The sequence below is a fragment of the Suricata suricatta genome, chromosome 10, assembly GCF_006229205.1.
Source record: "Suricata suricatta isolate VVHF042 chromosome 10, meerkat_22Aug2017_6uvM2_HiC, whole genome shotgun sequence".
Taxonomy (NCBI): Eukaryota; Metazoa; Chordata; class Mammalia; order Carnivora; family Herpestidae; genus Suricata; species Suricata suricatta.
Window position 1 is genome coordinate 123118187 of NC_043709.1, and position 19480 is coordinate 123137666.

The 19480-nt window shown below is 36.5% G+C and overlaps 1 protein-coding gene and 1 non-coding gene across 2 annotated transcripts in view; both read left to right on the plus strand.

Moving 5' to 3' along the window:
• Window positions 1-19480, plus strand: part of GPR158 (G protein-coupled receptor 158) — a 410420-nt gene that overhangs the window by 343332 nt on the left and 47608 nt on the right. Inside the window, exon 6 of the mRNA XM_029955110.1 lies at window positions 6048-6157. Within this exon, the coding sequence (XP_029810970.1) occupies window positions 6048-6157 (110 nt within the window). The remainder of the gene's footprint in view (window positions 1-6047; window positions 6158-19480) is intronic.
• LOC115305814 lies at window positions 13637-13743 on the plus strand. Its single transcript, XR_003915009.1, has one exon. It is a non-coding gene; the product is annotated as a U6 spliceosomal RNA (small nuclear RNA).

Consider the following 19480-nt stretch of genomic DNA (forward strand, 5'->3'; position numbering starts at 1 on the left):
AGAGCCTCATGCCTTTTCCTCTCAGAGCTCCGGGAAGAGCACGGGGTTGTGGAGTTTCTGACCATTTTACCTTCTCAGTGGTCCTCTTTTGAAAGCACTGGGCCTCCCTCCTACGGAGCTGACACAGCAGAGGTTAATTTTCTGTCTCTGGTGTCGTGTCTATATTTGCAAAAGAAAGTTATTCTATTTTAAAATGTTCTTCTATTTTGTGCCTTTTTGGAAAGCCTGATGTTTCTTTTCTCTTGTGGTTCTCTTTTCTTCCCCTATTAGCTGTGTTCAGTATCCAAAGAGTATAGGCAATCAAGCTGACTTCAGACCAGCTAAAAAAAATTTCGTAGTTGATGAAATGGGCGAATAATCTGTATAGATTTGTTTATAATGAGGGGAAGTCTTGGAAGCCCATTTCCAAAACAGCAGTGCTTTTTTTAAAGTTTATTTGTTTATTTTGAGTGGGAGGTAGGGACAGGGAATGAGTTAGAGAGAGAATCCCAAGCAGGCTCCATGCTGTCAGCACAGAGCCCGATGTGGGGGGTTTGAGCTCACAAACCATGAGATCATGATCTGAGCCAAAACCAAGAGTTGGAAATAATTGACTGAGCCGCCAAGGAACCCCAACAGTAGTGCTTTTTAAAAACACAATACCTAGAGTATCCCACCACTGAGATCAGCTTATTAAATTTTGTAAACATCTGAAGAAACTTCCAATATTGAAGAACAAAGTCCTGAAAATATATAGTCTCTTTTTCTCTCACCCTACCCTTCTGAACTTACTTCAGGTTTATACCCTGTGCTCATTCATCCAGCAATTGTGCATGGTCTTTGATCCTTAGGTTACTCAATGACAGAAGTGGTACACTTAATGTCCTGCTTCCTCCATCAAAGTCCAGTCTCTATATCTTTAAGATGGGAATAATAAAGCATGTCTGGGAAGGAAGATGTCTGTCATACTGATCAGTGTGCTGGAGGCATGGGGAGCTAGTGTTACTGCTACGTGAAATGGCAGCTACCTGGATTATCATCATCATTCATAAACTCTTCAGCTCAGTGGCTTAGCTTCTCTCCATTTCTTCTCTTATGAAGGTTTTTATAAAATGTGTCATTAACTTGGAGTTTGGGAAGGGGTATTTATAATAATTTTTTAATCTATACATTTATATGCATTGTTTTTAACAAGAAGGGGTGAAATATGGGGATTTGAAAGACATTGAAACTTCCTAGTCTTTTCTTTCTTTCTTTCTTTCTTTCTTTCTTTCTTTCTTTCTTTCTTTCTTTCTTTCTTTCTTTCTTTCTTTCTTCTTTCTTTCTTTCTTTCTCATTACAGAGTATATGAACTACTAAAAACCCAGATCTGGGGGGATATTGTATAGATAACTTACACTCAATGCATTACAAAATAAACTTATTACCTTTTCTCCTTCCCTACTTCCCCTCTCCTTCCCTCCCTTCCTTTCTTAAATCTCAGTCCTTCCACAGACATTTACTGCTCACATACTGTCACCAAATAGGATACCAGGGAATGAGCATGCAATCATGAGTAAGATAGTTACAGTCCCTGCCCTCATGAAATTTGCAAACTAGCTAGCAGACGCATTTAACAAATGAATTACAGAAACAATTAAATCAAAGTAGAGTTGGTAAGTGCAATGAAGAAAAGCTCAAAATTTAGTACAAGTAAATAATGTGCAGTGAAAATCCACCTCGGTCAGGGGACCGCCAATCCAGGAAGGATGAAGCAGGGTTGGAGAGGTTTCTAAGCAGAGTTAGCATAGTTTTACCCAGACTCATGCATCTTCTCTTTTATCTGTTTCCTTTCAAACACAATCATCCTCCCCGTCACCCAGGCTTAAAATCTTCACATTATTTTTGATACTTTATTCTTTTACCTCAACAAATAATCAGCCGCCCAATTTTCTTGATTCAGCATGTTCTTTCCTCTATTCTCATGAATGCCTGAATTCCCATCCTCATGACAGTAGTTATATCCTTCTTTACCATTTTTCCTACAGCTGTATTTTTTTCTTTCATTCAGCACATATTTATGAGCACTTTCTGGGAGCTAGGACTGCCAGTGACAGTATTACAGAATAGGACACGATAAACATGGTTGTCACAAAACCTACAAATCTAATACAGCGCTGTGGATCTGGTGCTGTAATCAAGTAGGGGCAGTGTGCTGAGCCCAGAGCGAAGGTTTCCTCTTTCCCGAAGAAGAGAGATTTCGATTGAAGCCTACAGGGTGAATAGGAATAAGCTACACGCAGGTGAGGCAGTTGGGTTGAATAAGGAACATCCAGTCAGAAGGGACAGCATGTGCAAGAATTGGAGGATGGGCATAGGTGACAGTAATGAAGTTAAATAGAGGTAAACGGGTGTCTATCATCCTAAATAATTTGGACTTTTTTTAATAGAGCCCCGGAGCTACTGAAATGTTCTTGCAGGAGAGTTAAGGAGCAGAAGGAGTTGGGGAGTGGACTAAAAGGGGATGCTGAAGTAAGATATAAGAACAGAAAAAAGTTTGGTGAGGAAAGTGATGAATTCATTTTGTTTTTGTTTTATTTTTCTCCCAACTGGCCTTCTCACCTTCAGTATCTTCCCCTTCCATAGCTTCCAATCCTCGTGCATGCTGCTACCAGGTTAAGTCCCTGGAACACCCTTCTGTTCCCAATTTAAAGACGTTTAATGACATATCCACTCAGAGAATAAAATCTGAATTCCTCATTCTTTTATTCAAAACTGGCCCCATCTCTGTTTTAAAGCTTGATTTTTAGTGTTGCTCTTTATGTCTTCCAGGCTGTAACCATACACTCTGCTCTTGAAGCTCTCCTACAACCATGCCTTTGTCTTAGGCTCCCTCCCCCTTTCCTGTTCGCTGCTTACATACTTAAACCTTCTCCTCCTCAGGTTGTTACTCAGGATAACTTCGCCTGTTTCCACTGAGAGTAATTTCCCTTTTCTCTGAATCCTCAGTATGATACAATTCACAGTATAATAGCATTTGTCACCTCCCCCATATGGTAGGACTATTTAGAGAGGCAAGACATGAACTCTGGAACTCAACTACCTGGATTCAGATCCTAGCTCTGACATTTCCTGGCTGTGTGATACTGAGCACATCTCTTAAATTCTCTATGTGTCATTCCTTCTCTGTAAAATAATGTTCCTACAGTATAAGGTATTATGGGGATTAAATAAGTAAATACTATAAAAATGCTTAATTTCATGTCTAGCAATTGTGCTATGTAAACATTTGGTATGATCATGCCATTATTTTGATCATATACACTAGCATCCCCTCCTCTAAACTGTGACCTGATGACCTAATGCACATCGGATTTATTCTTACTTCTAAATCACTTATTGCCTCACACGGAGTAAATAATATGTGAATTAGAATCACAATGATTAGTGAATTGTAATTGAACTTTTCAATTAGTTTATTTTGAATATAACATTTTCTTTGTTAAACTGGCTAAAATGATAAATGACCAAATATTTAATATATATAAATCTTCTGTGAAGCACACATAGTATATGGAAAAGCATGCCTTCTCCGGTTTTACACTGATTCAGGGACACCCCCCTCCATACAGTAAACTACAGTATAAGATAAAGTAAAAAAGTATACAGTTAAAATGTGATTATAGGAATTCAGAGAGAGTGGGTGGAAAAATCAGGAAAGGATTCACTGAAATAAGATGTAACTTTTAGAACAAAGTGTGCGTAAATTGATCTCCTGATGGTATTAGCCAAAATTTATTGAATGCTCACTCGATGCACCAGGCACTATGTTTATCACTTCAAACTTCCAAACAGTACCTCCTGGAAGTATTAGTGTTGTGTTCATTGTAAAGATGGGAAAACTGAGGCATAGCAGGGCAGTGTTAAGTAATTTGTCAAAGTCACACAATAATAAGGAACAGAGTCAGGATTGGAACCCAGAGAGACTGGATTCAGAGCCTGTGTTTCTCTACTACAAAATTAGGAGTTCTACTTCACTACTGCTGAACCATTTCTAAAAATATATTATACTAAGTCCAACAGAGTTTCACTTTCTGTGATTTAGCTTATACCTCATCTATGGATATTGAAAAAATTGACTATTATTCTTTCATTGATTTCTGACTGACTCAATCTTTTATTTACAGTAATCCCGAAATTCTTCATCTGTGAAATAAAAGTTTGAAGCTGCAACAGTGGTTCCTGAACAATTCAAGAACAATTTTTCCCTTCAAAATTAAAAAATACAGACTTTTATATTACATTGTTCACCCTTTGCTTATCCATTCCCTTATTCGTTGTTCAGTGTGCAATGGGAAACTTTGCAGTAAGTCACAGGATTTTGCAGCTTCCAAGAATCCACTGGGCTAGAATAATCTTTAGAGGCATTTCTAGTGGAAACACTTGAGATTTTGTATATTCTAGACGTTAGAAGACTAACTTAGACTTTTCTGCCATGAGAAGGAACACGTGATCCCCTAAACCTTTAATCTTCTATCAAGTTTTCAGTTTTTTTCCTCCTAAATTTTCCCTTCTTCCTTCAGTTCAGAATCCTTCCTGAACAATACAACCTCTTTTGCAGAACTTATAATTACTATCAGACCCTTGTGTAAAGGAACTATTTCTAAAATACGTGAGCTAAAACTTAGAATACGCCTTTACAGAATTTTAACTTGTGAAAATAGTCCATAAAAGAACTGTTTTTTATACCAATTTTTGGATGACTCCAAGCACATTCCTGGTATATTGAATTTTAAAATCAAATCTTTATCTCTGTGTTCAGCATAGATCGAGTAAATAAGAAAATTAAGGGCAAATAATACCACGTATATGCAAAGCAACATTATCTCAGGACCACACCTGTTTTTACCTTCCTTTGATTTCTTCATAATGCCAGCCTCTTTGCCACTCCTTGAGAGTTTAATTCTAATGGTATTGGGAGTACTTAGTTTAATATCTTCATACGGTGGAACTACTTGAAAAATACCAGCAGAGAGTTATAGGTAATGTCATTCTTGGCCCTACGAGAGCGAGAAGATGTCAGCATCCACTTCCTGTCCCCCAGCCATGCTTTATGTTTCCCAATATTTATATCTTTGGAATAAAAAACCTAAAATAACACCAGGGTTTTAGGAATAGTTATATTTTTCTGTTATGAGGACCTTGTTTTCCGCAAAATCAGTTCAGGCCATCTGCTCCAACATGAGAGTCTACATTTTTCTCAACAGCATTTATTCTTTAGATTGCTAAACCAGGGCCTGTTACTATTCTACGAGGGCTTGTTCAAAACCACCAGCAGCATATGAAAGGTAGCACATACAGTGCCTTGCACGTGCCTTTTGGCCACCACTGGAAGTGGCCCCGTGCTCTGAATCCCACTGAACTTGCACGGGTGTTCATACAGCACTTGTGCAACGTTAATACAACTCCTCACCTCCAGGTCTCTCTTTTTCTCATTAGCCTTTGGATCTAGAGCTTTTAGTATAGTGTCCAGCTCATGACAAATGCTTCATTAATATTTGCTCAGTGAAACTCTGGAGTGAGAAGAGGGGGGAGTTAGTGAAGAGGTTGAGCCGAGTGTGAAGTGAAGGAATTGATACGGAGTGGTTGATTGTTTGGGGAGCACAGTGCAGGCTGATCCTTGCAGGGCTAGTTCAGACAGGAAAAAGGTGCTGCCAGCAGTGTGGAGGTGGGAACTGGCAAGACCCCAGTGGAGTATGACCACGGAGGCCAGCCTGGCTGGCCCACTTGGGGAAATAAAGAGAGTTAAGTTTGAATGCACCAAAGGCTTGGAGACAATTAATAGAAACTCCTGAAAGTTAGAAGTTAAGGAACTTATGTTTGATTGGAAAGCAATAGGGAGACTCTACAGTCCTTTGATTTGGACGATGACTTATCAAAACACTTTTTTTATAAAGTTTTATACAAAAAGATGTGTGCTTACGTCAAAATTCACATATGTTAAACATCAGGTTATGAAATACTGATTTTAGTCTCTGGGTCATCAGTTGATCCTGAAGGTCTCTTTTCTTTCTCTTCTCATCCCACAGGTTGTTATTTTGTACTTTGAGCCAAGCACATTTCGCTGTATTCTCCTAAGATGGGTCCGTCTTCTCGGTTTTGCTACTGTTTATGGAACTGTCACTCTCAAGCTTCACAGGTATATTTCCTGAGTTTTTATTCCCAGGGGAGGATCAAAGTGGCTTAGCATGTCATTGCAAGCTGGGTCAGCCACATAAATGGTTTAATTTCAAGAATTTAGATAGCAGGACGATATATATTTTTCATGTTCAGGGCAATATCGTTAAGATTCTCTAAGAAAATCTTTAATGCAACTGAACTTGAACAACAGCCTTTAATAAAATATGCCATTTCTCAATAAAAAATAGAGTGAATGCAAGACAGTATTTACTAGCTAAGACTAGGAAGGAAGACAAAGACAGTAGAGCTGAAATAATAGTCTAGGTTCAGAGCTACCAAAGAATCCTTACATAGTAGAACTGAGTAATATGTTTACTTGACAGAGACTACTGTTCTCTTCATTTGTGAATCACATGCCCTAGGGTGATCTGATTTTCTGTGGATGAATTTCAAAAACAAAAGTGTTCTTGACTTCTCTCCTTAATCAGTGTTCTCTAGTGATTATCAACATTATATATTAGAGAATAGCATAAATTCTTTTATACTTAGTTTCAAAACCACCTACTTTTGTTAATGTATATGATAAATATGAAGAAGAAAGAGGCAATATCATACATTACCTCTGCACAGAAGGGTTTCCCTTGCCTCCTCTTTCCAAACTCTCTCAGTGCAATGGTGCCAAAGACCATCAGAGAACATAATTTCTCCCACACGATACGTCTGCGGCTCTGTAGAGGAAAATGTTTATGCTGATTAGCTTTAGAGCTGTTTTTATAACCATAGTAAGCCATTCATATTTCTATGCTAATTTGATCATTAAGTGTTTCTCAATAAAAGTATTTTAATATGGCTCAGAAAACAGTTTACCTTAGAGCCATAATATGTGTTCTCTTTGTCTTTAAATGTCCCCCTTTCAGTCTTTCTTTCTTAAAATGTGATCGTTGTGCTGTCTATTACACAAGAAGCTCCATTTCTTTTCCTGGTTGTTGATTTTTTGTCCTGTTTTGTTTTGTTTGTCTTATTTCATTGGTACTTATTTACTGGGAATGCTTCAGACTATCTTTTTGGAATAAATGTAAATATCCTTAACTCCCAAGATTCCTTTATTTTACAGATGGATACAGAACATTGGACTTGGTTTTAGGAAATCTAGCTTACATCTCAGTTCAGCCTCTAACTCTAGAAAAGCATAGGCTTCTATTTCCGATAAATGGAAAGGATTGGACCAATCTCTAATGTTCTTTCTGACAATTCATTTTCTTCTTTCTACATCACAGCACACTTTGCTATTATGTTCTTGTAGTCTTCAAGTGTCTTCCAGTCTCCGTTCCTTATATGATAGCTATTTTTCAGCTGGTGGTCACCAAAGGAAATGAGGAATCATTGTTATTGCCTCTAACAGACAATAAGCCTTCTGGAAATTCTGAGAGAAAGGATGGCCTCTTCAGACTTACAAATTATCTTTTACTCTATGAGTCTAACACTTAGCATCTCTTGGATCCTTTATCATAAAGAACAGTTTGTTTATTTAATTGTCTTCTTCATTTTTACCTAATTTACTTTCTCTTTGAAGTAAAGGCCTTACCATTGAATCCCCACCTCTTAGCACAATGACCAATACATTGGAGGTGTTTAATATACATTAGTCGATGATTGAATGAAAAAAAAATGTCAGATGCAGTCTTGGAAGCTGCTTCCAACAGTTCTCTCCACACATAATACATTCATAGGCCCCTGACTCACTGTATGTCCCCAAGTGTCCAGAACATATAACTCTGTGGTCTGTAAGATGCTGTTCGGTAGGATGCAAACATAGTATTAAATAGCACTGAATCATGTAATGAGAAAATTACTTCCGTTTAGATTCTCTTTCCATACTTCTGATTATATCCACGAAAAAAATTAGTGTGGAACTAGTAGGTCTCTAACACCTGCCAAACAGTTTCTAACTCTCCTTTGCAACAAAAAACAGATCAAGATTTAGGCTCACAGCTGTGCACTGCCATGCTATCTAGATGATAACTATCAACTCTCTCATTATATTTCTATACTTACTTTCTATTTCTGGATTATCAGTTCTTCATTGAAAGTAGCAATATAAAATTTTCTTTAAAATATTTTAAAGCAATCAATAGAAATTGATTTAAAGAATATATAGCTAGTACGCAGACCTAGGCAGAGATCTTGAATGTGGTCTGCAAATGACTGGAATTTGAGAAACTAGATTAGTTCATTATTCTTTTGTTTATTTTAAAGACTGGAATTAAAAGCTCTCTTGGACCGTGTATCTTTAGGAGACATTGTAGTGAAGAGTGACCCCCACCAAAGGCTTAAATTGAATACTAACTGTTTATAACTTAATGAGCTGAATAATCCTCATCCTGTCTGGAACATATGGCTTTATATTATACTGTTTTCGTCCATATTGTTTAAATTTAACTGATTCCGATATTGTTTAAGTCCATAAAACTGAACAGTTAGAATCCCAGAGCAATGTGAACAACCCACTGAAAGTGATGGCTGAACCAGCTTTGTATTCTCCATCCTTAGTTGTGCATCTTGCCCATATTTATATATTTAGATATTTGTTAAGTGAATGAATGGGTGGATGATTATAGTGAATGAAGAAGCTAGGGGTATCTTTGGTTGGTATCTTTTAGATTTAAGCTACATGTGGCCCTGAAGAAACGACTTCTAAGATTTTGTAGTATCATGATAAAGAAGAAAGACATAAATCCTAACAAATCCAAATTTGAATTTCAATTGTGCCCTTAACTATTTATACAACCAAGAATAAATTATTTTAATAACTGAAAATCGGTTTTCTCACCTCACTTGTAAAGTTGTTGTAAAGATTGAACATGATTGGAATATATGTAAATATATCAAGGGAGAGGGGCTACTATGGCTAAATGAAGCAAGAAGGAAATTCATCAAAAGGATATGGAGAAACTGAACTAGGCTTTAGAAACCTGATCCAAGGTAGATTGAGGGATCAAGACAGTATAGTGAATGCCACATATCATTTTCACAGAACTTCATTTTTCATTCAAGATTTTTTAAAGGTAAATCCTACCTCTCTAGGCAGAATATTCTAAGGAAATTATCAGTACAGACCTATAAAATGACTGCTATAGTCACTTAAGAATAGGACAGCCAACAAAGACCTGAGTTTTTGTTTTCTTTTAGTCACTTCCCTCAAGCATTAGTAAAATTGTAGAACATTTCTTTCTCCATCTCTTGGTTTCTCACTGATTGATTGTAGTGTTTACAGAATTCCAGTAGCTCAGAAAACTCAAACAAATGTGAAAAAGGATGCCATCTCACTCTGTCCCAGAAATGATATTATTAGCCTGAGATGGGGACTTAAAGATTCCATGTACTTTTACCAAACCTTCTACTTTTTAATTTGGTGATCTCTCCCTATACTTGAGAGGCATACAGTCGAAGACGACAATGCCAAACTAAAGGAAAACTGCAAGAGCCTTTTGTTCACTAACAGTGCAATATAGGGGTGTAACAACTTGGGGGCAGCCGGGTGAGAGCGGTTTGCCCCTTCACAGAGGCAAACGTTTATAAATGACATATAGAATCCCTATCCCATGATAGAGATAAAAAAACAGACCAAGTTTTTTTGTTGTTATTAATATTGCCTTTAATTCTCTATAGGCAAAATGAGTCCCTTTGCTGCCTACATCCTAGGGCAAATCAGTCCCACTGCCCCACCTCATGGGCAGGCCATTCAGGCAGTGCATTTTATTTGAAGCTGAGACTGTTTAGTTTTGGGGGGGGGGGGAAGAAAGAAGGACAAATGTCAAGTTTTAGCTTGCTTAATATGGATCAAAAGGGAAAATAGACCAGAAGTAGGAAAAAATGAAGGAGGTTCATTGATAAAAAGGAGTTTTCTTCAAGAACCATATATATGTTTGAGTTGGGACATGAATGATATAGGACCGATCTAAAAGAACATCTAGCACCTCCATGGATGTGTGTGTTGACAGATTACTTACTAAGTTAAGTTGGTTTGTCTTAAGAAAATTGGAAAGGCAATATCTCTAGGTTTAGAAAAGCCGAATATAATTTCAGGAGGCAAAATTAGGAAATGTTTTAAAGGATAGGAGGTGGAAAGAGATGAAGAAACTTAATACTAAAGAAACATTTTCCTATTCCCTGCAATACAGTTTCTGGAAACCAATTACCGTTTTCCTTTTTCCAAGGCTAATCAAGGAAAAAACAAAAGACTTTTGTTGTACTATATTTAAAATGAATATTTCAGCAAGCTGTGAGAAAGCCTTCTTGTGGGTCTGGACTAGGGATTTTCACTTCATACATTATTCAGTATTCCTTACTCTAGCTACAACACAATACATAGCAGTTTTCTCTACTGTGCTCATTAGCACCAAATATTTACACTTTGTGGGAAGAGTTTTATTTTATTTTATTTTATTTTATTTTATTTTTGGTAAATTTTGAAAAGCGACTAGAAGATATTTATATTTATTTATTTTATGTATTCTTTATAAGGATACATAAAATACAGTAAGATATCTTACATTTTTGAAAGAACAAAAGAAAGAAAAGCAAGTGTGTGACTCTTAAAGAAGTGAAGAGCTTGTAATGAGGTGAAGGTTGCCTTCTTTAGCTTACATAATGATAACCACTGGCTGGCAGGCAATTTGAGATAGGAACCTAGCCAAATTAGACTGTCTATTAGCTGCAGAACTATCTGCCTTAACGGACCATTGAGCAAGGTGTTAGTTAGCCCTCATTTGTGTAAGCCAAAAAAATAACAACTTTTGTTCTTTGGTGATTGAGCAATTACTTCTGGGCATACACAAGTCCTCTAAAAATCTTGCAGTTAATCCAGCTCACAGATGAATGATGTTTAAGGTCCCAAATCATGGCCCATAGGGGTTTGAATATGAAATGGTTTCAAAATGGATTTAGCCAGTTGCCCACCTGAACTAAAATAATATATCAATTAAACATCCTCTGAACATGTTAACCATTGCCATTGCATTTTGACTAGGAAATGGGAAGAGTTTACCATGATGGTGATTACAGGTCCTCCTCTCTGCTGAGTTCACTGTGATTCATCATCTTTTCTGGATGCCTATTCTGGATGTAGAATACCTTCACATGGAGAATTACTCATAGTAACATTTCTTAAGAACCATATTGATTCAGAGAAAAGGGACTCATAAACTTCTGAGGAAGGTCTCTTTCCCTGTCAGAGTGGTATTTGGATATTGTTAAAGGAAAAAAAAACTGATTCTGACACTAATTAAAGAATGGTAAGACAGGCTTCATTCAGGGGTCAACAACAATGGAGTTTTACAGCAGGGGAGAGAGACTGAGCTCAAATCTGAAGACAAGGAAGTGGTGATTTACAAATAAGGAGCAGTGGATGGAAAACTACTAAGAGAAAGCATCAGAGGCAAAGAAGAATTTCTTGCTAAACCAATTTGATAAGAGTCTTGCCAAGGTGGTCTCGGATATCAAGAGTGTGAGATTCTCACAAAACTGACTTAATGAGACTCTTGCTACAATTGGGCAGTGTAGACAAGGGAAATCCCAAGATTGGGCCCAGTCATGCAGAAGATTCAGAAGAGCCTGGCTAAAGCATGATTAAAGAGAGTGTCTTTGTCAATAGAAAACTAAGTAAGTTCCAAATTCAAAGAAAGTTACTTAGCCTCAGAGGCAAACTACAAAATACCCAAGGCTTTACCTCATATACCCATACTTTGCACTTACTAGAAAATAACTAGGTGCCCTATAGAAAAATGACATGCTTAGGATGAAAATTTAGAAAATAAAAGTTTCAAGTTCATGTTTCAGTACTATGTCTAATATTGGCATTTTAAGAGGTTTGGAAAGAAAATTAGATTTGTAAATAATTTGACTTTCTCTTTACGTGTTTCTTGTTCATTGAGTGCCAACCAAGGCTTTGTGAGATTAAGATTTAAATAGTTTCCCTAGAGATATTTTTACCACTTTAAATTATTTTCAGTGAGACTGGAAAGATCAAAAGACATTTGGCTCTTGACAATATAAATTTACGCCATAATTTTCATTAATTCAAGAAGCATTGTCATAGAATGCACCGTATAGACTCACACTAATGCACCGAACTATTTGTGTGCTACCCTAATTCTAATTAACTTTCAGAATGTGTGTAGTTACATACCTTAGCTTTGAAGGCCTTACATTTCTGTCATTCTGATCACTCATGTACTTGGAAGGACCTAGAAAAAGTGAGGTCTTGAAAACCTGAGAAATCAGCAGATTGTGTCCTCTCGCTTGTCCTTCCTACACTCATCTCCCCTTTCTTGGCATACCTGTAATCCATCCAGAGCTTTCTGAGACTGAGTCCTGTGGGTCTTTGCATACAGCCAGTCCTTATGAATGACTCCACAGAAGCCATGAAAATAGAGTCCTCCAGGCTCCCGGGAGTTACTCCTTGATTATACAGTCTCTAACTGAAGAATAAGACAATTCCCTCAGCCCATTCCTTTCCATCAGCCCCTTCTAAAGACTTCACACTGCCCCGTCGGGCTTCCCGTAGGACCCAAGGTTTGGCCCAGCTGAATGGTCCTAAATATTGTTAATTATGTTGGTATATTCTTGTCACTTTCAGAAGCTAATTAAGGCTTGCTGGCTTGAATAGCTTCATTTATGAATTAATATGCTTAATTTAATCCACTCACAGGAAGTAAAAGATTTGGGATATATAAGCATATTGATAAAAGAGGTCTTTTATTAACTAGAGGTCTGTATTCGTACAGAACTTTTAACAGCAATGCGTAACTTTTCAGTATACTTAGAAACAAAAACAAAATTCATTTTTTAATTTTTCTATTTTTCAGAACGTGTTAAATACTAGACATGTGTAAAATGAAAACATATCTCAGAAAACTAAAGAGATTTAAAGTGTATCTTATTTTGTCTGACTTCAGGTGTCCTACTTGATTTTTTGTAATGCATAATTTTGAAACACCCTTTATTTTATAATATCTACATTCAAAGCTTTTCAATATTAATCTTCTCAATTTGATTTTGAGATTATATATATGTATGTATGTATGTGTTCTAATTCTAATCACCGCATAGGCATTTTATGTCAAGATTTCTGGAAATGGGTTTGAATTAGAATATATAATTTTGGGGCTATGTGCCACATTGGAAATGTGGGATTTTTTTTTTTTTTTACTGCCTTGACTGTATGGTTTCACCTTGTATGTGTGTGTGTGATTCTCTGTGTGTGTTAATTGACATTAAAATTACAAATAAAAACCCATCTAGTGATTCCGAATTAGTACTTCTTGGACTATAGTTGATAAATACTTTACCTTAATGTTCTTTGTTAGAGACTGGATGCCCTCATGTGGAAATGTTTCTTTTCCTCATGTGAAGTAGATGTAAGAGAATAAGAGAGAAATGAGATTAACTTATTCATGTAACAAAAAGAAGGGCAGCCAAGCGTTAAAGGCCGCAGTGAGTGCTCACAGCAACAGGACATACACTAAAACTGGAAGGATGCAGAGAAGATTGGCATGTTCCCCGTGCAAGGATGCCATGCAAATTTGTGAAGCATTCTGTACTTTTGACTAATGGCATGCTGTAACAAATATGGGAACTAAACATTTAAAAAATTTTTTGATTTCTTTAAAATATAAACAAAAAGGCCACGGAGAGATGCTTCTGCATGCTGTTTGCTGCCATCTTCCTGCTGGTGTCTGGGCCCAGAGGCAGGGGCTTGGCTGGCCTTATTACACGGACATGCCCATGGCCTTCCTGACACACCATCTGGTCACCTGGCCTCTGGGTACCCTGCTGCCCCTCACCCAGCATTTCTATGTGTCTGGTCCCAAATACCTGAGTTGTGTTTACATTTTCCTTCAGTTCAAAATCATCTCTAGTTTGAATCATTCTTTGACCCACAGGTTATTGGTTATTTAGTTTGCAAATACTTGAGAGATTTTCCATAAATCTTTGTTTTTGATTTCTAATTTGATTCTGTTTTGGTCAGCACACATATTTTGTATGACTTGAATCCTCTTAAATTTATTGAGACTTCTTTGATGGCCCTGAATATAATCTCTCTTGGTAAATATTCCATGGAACATGGAAGTATGTGTCTTCTGTGGTTTTGTGGTTTAATCATTTTGTTCATCTTTTATATCCTTATTCATTTTCTATATATTTGTTCTATTGAGAATAGTTGGAAATTTCATATTGGCCTGTTTTCCCTCACAGTTGTTTCAGATGTTTTGAAGTTCTTCTCAGATGCATAAACCTTTGGAGTTGTTAGGTCCTATTCATGGGATATGAATTCATGTCGTATTCATAATGATAAAAGATTGACTCCATTATGAAATGAACTTCATTGTCCCTAGTAATATTCTTTGCTCTAAAATTTACCTTGCCTGATATTAATATAACTATGTATTATTTCTTGTTATCAGTGTTAACATGTTACATCTTTTTTCCCATTATTTTAACTTTAAACCTTTTGTTTTATATTTAATGTGCATTTCTTGTGGAAAGCTTATAGTTAAGTCTTGTCTCTTTAACTCTAGTCTGACAACCTCTGTCTTTTAATTTGTGTATTTAGACTACTTTCCTTTATATAAGACTATTGTTAAGCTTGTGATTTTAGATACTATTACCTATGTAATACCTTCTAACATGTCATTGATGTGCTTCACCTCTGGTTACCCTAATGTCCATCACACAGAATTCACATGTGTCCCATCCAAAAGACGATTTAAGCTAACAAGGAATTTAACACTAGAAACTCAACTATTCTAGAAATTCCTAGATAATGCAAAATACAAAAACTGACTCAATAAGAAATAAAAAATTTAAACAGATCTGAAACAAGTAAAGACATTGAATTAGTAATCAAAAATTCCCTCTCTCCTCTCCACCCCCAAACCAGTACTGGAAGGCCTCACTGATGAATTATATCAATGATTTAAGGAAGAATTAACACTAATTCTTTGCAAACCATTCTGAAAAATAGATAAGGCAACATTTCCTATGCATTATAAGAGGCCAATGTTACCCTGATACCAAAAATAGATGAATACATGACAGGAAAACAAAACTACAGACCAATATCTTTTATGGATATAGACATAAGAAATCTCAACCCAGACAGAACCCAGCATCCTCCATAAAGGATCATATATCACAACCAGGTGGGATTTAGAGGATGAATACAAAAATCAATAAATGTAACAGAGTATATTAACATAATAAAGAACAAAACCACATGATCATCCCAACAAATGCAGAAAAAGCATTTGACAAAAATCCAACACACTCTCATGATAAAACACTCAGCATACTTGGAATGGAAGGGAACTTCCTCATCCTGATGAAAGTTATCTATGCAAAACCCACAGCTGACATGACACTTAATGATGAAGGACTGAAGTCTTTACCTCTAAGATTAAGACCAAGACAAGAATGCTTGCTCTTGCTACTTCTTTTCAATATTGTTCTAGAAGTTCTCACCTGAGCAGTTAAGTTCCAAAAAGAAATAAAAGATATCCAGATGGAAGAAAGAAGTAAAACTATTTGCAGATGAAATAATCTTCTGTAGAGAAAAATCCTAAGGAACCCACCAAAAACTATTAGAACTAATAAACAGGTTTAGCAATGTTGCAGATTGACAACAAAATCAATTACAAGATTGACAAGCAAAATCAGTTGTATTTTACACACTAGCAACAAACTAAAACTGAAATTAAGGGGAAAATTTCATTTACAATAGCATAAAAATAAAATATGTAGGAATAAGTTTAACAACAGAACTGCTAAAAAGTTGCCCTGAAGGCTATAAAACACCATGAAATTAAATTAAAGAAGACCTAGATAAATAGAAAGACATCCCTTGTTCATGGTTTGGAAAGCTTAGTATTTTCAGATTGCTGTCTTTCCTAAATTGAATCAGCCTAATTCCTATTAAAATCTCAGCTAACTTTTTTTGTAGAAATTGACAAGCTGGTTCTAAATTTCATATGGAAATGCAAAGGGACTAGAATAGCCAAAACAATCTTAAAAAAGAAGAAAGTTGGAAGATGCATACTTCCTGACTTTAAAACTTACTTCAAAGCTACTGCAAGAAGAAGAGGCGCCCAGATCAATGCCAGGTTTCTCCAGACCAAAGAATGACCTCTACTGTACACTATTTATAAAAATTAATTCCAAATGGATCAAGAACCTAAATGTAAGAGCTAAAGCTATAGACTGCTTAGAAGAAAACATAAATATTCATAGTCTTGGAGAGAAACCTAAAGCACAAGCAAAAAAAGAAAAAAGTAGGTAATTTGGACTTTATCAAAATGAAAAAAGTTTGTGCATCAAAGGATATGATCAAAAAAGTACCAAAGTAACAGGAGTACAAGGGTTGACAAAATGGATAAAGGGTAGTGGGAGATATAGGCTTCCAGTTATGGAAAGATTAAGTCACAGGAATAAAAGGGACAGCACAGGGAATATATCAATGATATTATAATAGCATTATATGGTGACAGATGGTAGTTACACTTGCAGGGATCATAGCATAATCTATGAACTTGTGAAATTACTACCTTGTACACCTGACGCTAATGTAACATAGTGTATCAACTATACTTCAATAAAAAAAAATTAAGTGAAAGAATGAAGGTAAAAATCATATCAATAGGTGCAGAAGTAGCATTTGACAAATTCAACATCCATTTATGATAAAACTCTCAACAAAGCAGGTAGAGAGGGAATGCACTAAAGGCCATATATGATCACAAGGCCACAGCTAACATCATACTCAGTTGTGAAAAACTGAAAGCTTTTTCTCTAAAATCAGGAACAAGATAAGGATGCCCACTTTTACCACTTTTATTCAACATAGTACTGGAAGTCGTAGCCAGAACAATTAGGCAAGGAAAGGAAATTGAAAGCATCTTGGGGTGCCTGGGTGGCTCAGTCGGTTGAGCATTCCGCTTTGGCTCAGGTCATGATCTCGCAGTTCGTGAGTTCAAGGGCCGCGTCAGGCTCTGTGCTGACAGATAGCTCAGAGCCTGGAGGCTGTCTTCAGATTCTGTGTCTCCCTCTCTCTCTCTGACCCTTCCCTGTTCGAGCCATCTCTCTCTTTCTCTCTCTCTCTCAAATAAAAAAAAGAAATTGAAGACATCAAAATTGGAAACAAAAAAGCAAAGTTATCACAACTTGCAGATGACGATATATACAGAAAATCCTGAGGACACCACCAAAAATCTATTAGAACTAATAAATGAATTCAGTAAAGTTACAGGATATAAAATCAACATGCAAAAACCTGTTGTGTTTCCTCTACACTAATATCAAACTATCATAAAGAGAAATTAACAAAACAGCTTATTTAAAATTGCATTAAAAAGAGTAAAATACCTAGGAATAAATTTAGTCAAGGGACCTGTACACTGAAAACTATAACACACTGATGAAAGAAATTGAAGACATGAACAATTAGAAGGAATGAAGATGGAGGCATTATGTCCCCTAATCTCAAAAGATATTACAAAGTTATGGCAACCAAACAGTATGGCATTGACATAAAAATAACCACAGAAATGGAACAGAAGACCATTCAAAAATAAACCCATTCACACATGGTGAATTAATTTACAACAAAGGAAGCAAGAAAGAGGAAAGGATAGTCTCTTCAATAAATGATGTGGGGGAAACTGGACAGCCACATGCATAAAAATGAAACTGAATCATTATCTTACACTATTCACAAAAACTAACTCAAAATGGATTAAAGATTTGAATGTAAGACCTGAAACCATGAAACTCCTAGAAGAAAACATAGACAATAAACACCTTGATATCAGTCTTTGCCATGATTTGGAATTTGCAATGGCTTTTATGAAGCAAAAATAAACAGGTGGGACTATATCAAAATAAAAAGCTCCTACTCAGCAAAGGAAACCATCAACAAAATGAAAAGGTAACCTACTGAATGGGAGAAAATATTTGCAATTCATATACCTGATAAAGGGTTAATAATCCAAAATATATAAAGAACTCATAAAACTCAATGATAGGCGTGTCTAAGTGTCTCAGTCAGTTGAGCATCTGATTCTTGGTTTTGGCTTAGGTCATGATCTCACAGTTCCTGGTTTTGAGCCCCCTAGGGGCTATGCAGTGCCTGCTTGGGATTTTATTTTATCATAGCCCCAAACTTGAACCAACCCAATGTCCAGCCACAGAAAAATGTATAAGTATGTTGTTCCTGACGTGATGGAAGTGTGCATTATATAAGATGTTGCATTCATCAAAAGTCATTGTTTTGTGCACTGATTTGTATACTTTGTTCTGTGTAAATAAATTTAACTTTAATAAAAGAACTGGAGGTTCATTTGGTTGAGCATCCAACTCTTGATTTTGGCTCATGTTCTGATCCCAAGGTCATGAGATTGAGCCTTGCATCCAGCTCTGTGTTGAGCATAGAGTCTGCTTAAGATTTTCTTTCTCTCTCTTCCCTTCTTCCTATCTCTCATGTGATCTCTCTCTCTCTCTCTCTCAAATAAAAAATATCTATATACCAAAAAAAGTGAAAAGAAACCCCATAGAATAGGAGAAAATATTTGCAAATCTGATAAGGGTCTGATATCCAGTATATGTAAAGAAGTAATACAACTTAATAACTAAAGGACAAAGAATCCAACTTTGTTTTTTTAAAATAGTTTATTGTCAAATTGGTTTCCACACAACACCCAGTGCTCTTCCCCACAAGTGCCCTCCTCCATCACCACTACCTCTTTTCCTCCCTCCCCCTTCCCCTTCAACCCTCAGTTCATTTTCAGCATTCAATAGTTCTCAAGTTTTGCGTCCTTCTCTCTCCCTAACTCTCTTTCCCTCTTCCCCTCCCCCTGGTCCTCCATTAGGTTTCTCCTGTTCTCCTGTTAGACCTATGAGTGCAAACATATGGTATCTGTCCTTCTCCGCCTGACTTATTTCGCTTAGCATGACACCCTCGAGTTCCATCGTCTTTCCTACAAATGGCCAGATTTCAATCTTTCTCATTGTCATGTAATACTGCATTGTGTGTGTGTGTATATATATATACCACATCTTCTTGATCCACTCATCAGGTGATGGGCATTTAGGCTCTTTCCATGCTTTGGCTATTGTTGACAGTGCTACTATGAACATTGAGGTACATGTGCTCCTATGCATCAGCACTTCTGTATCTCTTGGGTAAATCCCTAGCAGTGCTATTGCTGAGTCATAAGGGAGTTCTATGGATATTTTTTTTGAGGAACCTCCACACTGTTTTCCAGAGCAGCTGCACCAGTTTACATTCTCA